General features: G+C 35.2%; 1 protein-coding gene across 1 annotated transcript; it reads right to left on the bottom strand.

The window, feature by feature from the left end:
- Positions 1-3,927: 3,927 nt before the first annotated feature.
- LOC141816738 (oligopeptide transporter 7-like) lies at positions 3,928-6,047 on the bottom strand (the record flags this gene model as incomplete). The annotated part of the gene is given in 5 exon segments (XM_074704482.1): positions 3,928-5,065; positions 5,148-5,403; positions 5,477-5,783; positions 5,786-5,918; positions 5,921-6,047. Coding segments are annotated over 5 exon segments (1,624 nt in total), but the record flags the coding sequence as incomplete, so codon positions are not given.
- Between the last annotated feature and the right edge of the window lie 242 nt (positions 6,048-6,289).

Here is a 6,289-nt window from a genome sequence, read left to right as displayed (position 1 = left end):
TGGGAATCCAATCGGAGGATAAGAAGATTGAAAGGACGGGAGTTGTAGGCATTGATAGGCAGGGGAATCGGGATCTTCTAATTTTCGAGTTTCTATTTTTTATTTTTTTTAATTAATTTGTTGGTCAGAATGATTGCTGCTTCTTGCCTGCCAGAAAAAAAAAATTAAAAAGATTTTTTTTTTATAAAATCAAAAGAAATCCCTTTTCATTTATCATAAAAAGGATCCTCTTTCGTCTCTATTTATTTTTCAAAATTATTCTTATTTTTTATTCTATTATAAACTATAAAATCATAATTTTTATATAATATAATATATATGATCCCGTAACTATTATAATTATGTAATTATAATTAATATTAATTAAAATAAATTATCTATTTATCTATGTTGTATCAGTGATAATTTATAACTATTATAGATCAATATTAATTAAAAATGAAATATTTATATTATAAAAACTAGGAACTCAAATTACTATAAAATAATATTATTAATATTATTCAGAGTTAAAGTGTTACACATAATGTTTATTAATATTGATTAAATAAGTATAAAATATATATAATAGTTATAATATAATTTATTAATATTGATTAGAGTTGATGCTATGAATTAATTTATTTATATTGATTATAATTGAAGTTAATTTATTTATATTGATTATAATTGGACTGTTTAAATGGATTGATATAAGATAGGACATTTTTTATAATAAATAAAAAAGGATGTCTTTTTCAAAATTTCAATAAAAAAGATAATCTTTTAATTTTTACCTTTTTATTTTCATTTTGTGAAAAATAATCCAAATGTCGTCAGTGTAAACTAAATTTTTAGGATAATTTTTTTATAATCCTTTATGAAAATGCTTTAAAAATTTTCTTAATATCAAAATACATCTCGTCTATCTCATACAACACCATATGAGAATCAAAATATGATCATTCAGATTCCTAAAATATTAAATAATATCACATTGGAGTTTCAAAACCTTGAATAAATAACAATAAAAAATATGATTATTTTAAAATACTCATCCACTAAAATAAAACAACTACATGATTTTTTTCCCTCCCAATTCACGAAAAAAGAAACAATATAATTAAATATAACAATTTGGCACAAAATATCAACCGCGTTCAGGCAACGTAACTAGACGGAAGGCATGTTGTGACTTGTGAGCTATGCAAATTTAATACTTTATTTTATTTTATTTTCCCCGTTTTTTATTTTCCGGCGTTTTTCGATTTATTAATTCAACAAAACTTGCGTTTCACGTGTCCAGCTAACAGTCTTGTCCAACTAACAGTCGTCGGAAGGAAAACATTTCTCTATTAGTAAATAATAATAATAATAGGGAAATAATAATAAAATATAAAACATTTATTTGAATAAGAAAATAAATACAAATAAAATAATAGGAAAATAATATAAAATATAGGAATTTAGAATTTGATAAGCATTTTTAATGTACACGCAAGAACTTCCCACTAACTACGTTGTCATTTTAATTTGAATGCCTTGCACGACTCTCTTTTTTTTTGTTTTTTTTTTGCCAATCGACCCTTAATCTTCACTCAATTTACATAACTATTCAATAAATCAATTAAAACCTCCATTGTCAATGATAACTCAAGTCCTCCATTATTTCCTTACCTTCTTCGCTCTTTTTTACTATAAAATAATTTTGTACTAAACAATTAGTTAATAAATGATAAACTTTGAGAATTGTGTATAAATCTTTCCACACATAAATTATACATATGATCGTGGGTGAAGTCGACTTATACTTCTTCTCTGTCATGATCAATTACAATTTTTTGATTTACCTTTTCACAGATGATCTGGAACCGACCGTATGAGATTGCTGGGATAACGTATTCCACTTTTTACTGAAGTGGATGAAGGTTTCTTTCATGTTAGGTCTATCTCATTTTGAGTCGTGTAAGACCTTTACTACGGTTTCAATTACTACGAATCAAATCGAGAACTTAATTGTGCCAACAAAAAAAAAACCTCCTTGGATAATGGTACATGAACAAAGTGCTCCAAGGTATGGTATTTTACTCTAGTGAAATAAAATATTTAAGACGTTCACTGTTGGGTGTGGAGCAACATGGACATTCGGATTTATCGTGATGGCTAGTTGGAAGTTTCCTTAGGATTAGACTGATCATTTTTAAGATTAATCAGATTATAAGAATTGAATTCCTGAATTATAAAAAAAAAATTTATAACAAATGGATTCAACGAGGGTGGGTGGTTTAAAATTTGGAAAGTTGGATGCTGTTCAGCAAATAAGTAAAAAATAAAAGGTGTATTCCGAAATTGTCCGCATTTATTTATTTATAAAATAATTATTTTGTATTAATAGTAAACAAGGAAATGATTAATTTGAGAAACGTATTGTAAGACACGTCAGCTATTGGCATATGCACACTCAGTCAACTACAAGAGCATCTCCAACGCTAGTTAATACGGTGTTAATAACAAGTTTTTATTCTCTCTCCACATGACGTGGAGGAGTGAATACATGAACGCATTCAATGGTTTGAACGCGTTCATGTGGTAAAGGTGGATCCCACATGTTTTTTTTTATTTTTTAAAGTGTTATTAACGGGCAGCGTTGCAGATGCTCTAAAGCCATGAATTTTTCTTTTCCGTTTTGATTATTTTACTAGAGGGAAAAAAGTATTGGTTAAGATTATAAAAATAATGTAATCAATTTAAGTATTAATATAAATTATATAATATACTGCACATCCAATTAAAAGTTAACTGAGTTTTGTTTGCCGTAATTGAGTTTTAATATTTAATTAATATATTTGTTGAGAGATAGTTGACAAGTAGAACGAGTATTTGTTAGAGCATCCACAATGGATGCTTTAACCGAGTGTTATAATATTTCATTCAGGTTAAATATCATTGTAGAGGGATGTTATAATACTCTTTCAGTTGAACGCGTTCAATTAAAAGTAGGGTGGACCAACCAAAAGGCCGGCCCACCTCATGTGTATTTTTTATTTTTTTAATTATATTTATTAAAACGATTAGTTTTAACAATTTTTACTAAACATCTATTTTATTTAATAAATATATTTTAAAATTTTAATATTATTTTTTAAAGATGGTAAAATTATTATTTTAAAAGTAAGATTATTAATAAAAATAATACTAATAATTTTAATATTTTAAAATATTTTTAAAATATATTTATTTAATATAATATAATTTTAAGATGATTGAATGGATGGTGGGAATAAATAATGAGTGTTAATGTTAAAACGAATGTGAGTAAAAAAGATATGTTGTGATAATTAGTATGTGGCAGTGGACTCCATACTTTTTAATGACGTAAAGGGTGTTATAATATGAATGGGTTGTGGATGTTCTTAGAAAAAGATTATCGATACAATCGATTTCGGATCGGATTGATAAAACATTGATATGAATATTTAAGCGAAAAGTAAAATAGATCAAGGTTAAATGAATCTGTGATAAGTGAAGAAATCTAAATGGATTATGATTGATAAGTACTTGATGATTAGAAGTCTAGCAGGAGTCCTAAAGATAAAGTCTACATGAGTCATAAAGGATGGGATATTGATAAAGGTGAAATTTAAATGAGTCAAAATTGATCGAATATTTGAAAGAGAAATGATACACTACATGAAAACGCATCATGATACACTACACTATATGAATGTGAGACCCAGATTTATAATGTATCATACTGCATTTTTATGCTACGTTTTTTATTTATTTATAGTAATTTGAAATTCTTACAAATCGTTGTGCTAGTTTATAAGAAATTATACTCTTAACGGAAATACAAATAGTAAATATAAAATAAAATAAGCATAAAAGAGAAATCTATTTATTATGATTTAGAACTTTCAATTTCTACTACACGTGTTCTAATGATAATCTATTAATTTTCTCTTTCGAAAAAATCCCTTACAAGTATTTGTACTCACAGACAAATATAATCAAATACAATAGAAAAAAAATACAAAGTAAATAATAAATTATATATATATTTTTTACTTTGGTCGCTTTATAATAGCTTTGGATTTGCCTCTTAAATCTGTCCTCGGAAACCTTCAAGATTCAACCATGAAAATCTCTTCAAATTCTTTCTTTTATATAGCTTTCGGATCGGGTCAGAACTCCATGTAACAGCCGATGGCTAGAATCCATTTGTCGTTCAATCAATACAACGACAAGTCTCTACTCTCCGCCAGGACGATCCACCGATGGATGGTTACTGGAACACCGGGCAGCCTTTAACGACGACGCCGGGAGCCGTCGGGCAGGAGGCCAAGGGGCAGCCGTCCAATTCATTGCCCCACCAACGCAGTCTAACATTATCCAGCTCCAAGCAGAGATAGATCAGAACGGCCATGAACGCCAAGCCTGCGTCCAACGCACCGGAAAGCACGTAATTGTGCCGCTTCCACCAGTCCCTTCTGTACCTGTAAACCACGTAGCCCGAAAGGAATCCGACCAGACTCCACATGGTGTAGTTCACCGCCGTCGCCGGCGGCATCGACCCGGTGGCGCCGATCAGGATCGGCATGTTGATGAGCCTGATCCACTCCTTGTCTGGGAAGGCCCTGTGGGCGAGCCAGACGAGCAGCGGCCCCACCGCGCCGACGAGGAAGAACCAGTTGGTGGCGGCGTACGTGCCGAGGTCCCCGAAGATCCGGCGAGGGCCGACCAAGCCCCATATCACCGACGCGTCGTAGAAGACGTGGTTGCTCGGGCACGTCCACGGGCTATCCGGAGACAACAAGCTCTTGTTGCAGATTTCTGGAATCGTCTCCATGAGCCACCATGCGGTGCTCAAGTAAACAAACGCGGCGATCAACGTCCCTACCACCTGAGCCATGAACATCGTCCTCGGCGGAATCTTCATGTAGTGCCCCAATTTGAAGTCTTGCAGGAACATCAACGCCTGCGTCATACTGATGTACCCGTACACCTTGAAGCACATGTTCGCCACCGGCCGGCCAGGGTACAGATACCCTATAATGTACTCTGTGATTATGTTCAATCCTGGCGTCTGGTTCATCAAGCAGGAGATCGAGATATCAGTTTGTCAGTCAACTCACCGTCCGACGAAGAAAGAGTCGAGTTAATTAAACCTTATTGGTGGTTGCTGTGATGATTCCGATGGGGAGCGTGAAGAAAAATGCGATGAAGCAGGCGAGCAACACGCCCCACCACGGCAGCTGGAGCTGGTCGATGTAATACTCGCAGGCGAAGATTGTGAGCGCGATGTTGGCGACGAGGATCGCGATGAACCACCACTGAGGGACCTGCTTATACCTGCTCATCAATCTTGTGTGGATGTCCATCTTCTGATCTTTGAAAGCCGACTTGCTCATCTGCCAGATTTCGCTGAATTTGACGGCAAATTAGATAAGAATTTTCGAAGCGGTGAGCGTTGGAAAGCAGGGGCGGCGGTCTTCACCTTCCGTGGAAGAGGAGGACGTGCGAGATCGTGGCGGCGAGCGACGCGAAGCCGACGCCGTAAGTGACAGCGAAGAAGGTGCTGAGGTAAAGCGGGCCGTTCTTCTCGTAGGCATCAATGTCGAGGTGGAAGTTGGGGTCTATGATTCCGGAGATGTTGTAACTCTGCCCGGCGGAAGTGAAGAGGCCGTCGGAGAAGATCGGGAAGCTCTTGGCCTTGTAGAAGTTGAACCAGTAGCCGATCGGCGTGATGACGTACATGATGAGCACAAAGCCGACGGCGACGTTGGCGGTGGCGAACCAGGGCTAGCCAGAGGACTGCCGAGGTAGGAGGAGACGGTGGACCAGTCGAGGCCGACGGCCCCCAGGCCGAGACCGTAGAGGCCGGAGCCGAGCTGCTGCGCCAAGATGGAGCTAGGGAAGACCCAGCAGACCCAGGAGAGGGGGAGGTGAGCATGGAGAAGAGGTATCCGGGGAAGATGTAGTAGGCGAAGCTGCAGAGGAAAGCCACCATGAAGAACTGATTCCTTGTCAAGCCTCCTTTTGGTGCTTCCTCCTTCTCATGCAAAGCTCTACATCACAACAATTTTTTGAATCTTAGAATCTTGAATCTTACTGTGAATCTATTTTTTTATAATAAAGTTAAATTGTAAATGATTTACTCTTCCTGAATTTTATTTTATAGGGTAAATTTAAGTATGGAAGAAATTACCTTGAAAAACAGCTGGGAAATTTGTTTGCTAGTGTCCATTTTTGGGGAAATAAATACAAATAAATGAGATACGTACATATTGTCAAGTATATTGAATGAGCT

This window comes from Curcuma longa, unplaced genomic scaffold, assembly GCF_044706935.1.
Source record: "Curcuma longa cultivar G26 ecotype Majalengka, Jawa Barat unplaced genomic scaffold, ITB_CL_G26_1.1 contig_17878, whole genome shotgun sequence".
NCBI classification, from domain to species: domain Eukaryota; kingdom Viridiplantae; phylum Streptophyta; class Magnoliopsida; order Zingiberales; family Zingiberaceae; genus Curcuma; species Curcuma longa.
The sequence above is the reverse complement of the archived record's forward strand: the minus strand, read 5'-3'. Positions and strand labels throughout refer to the sequence as shown.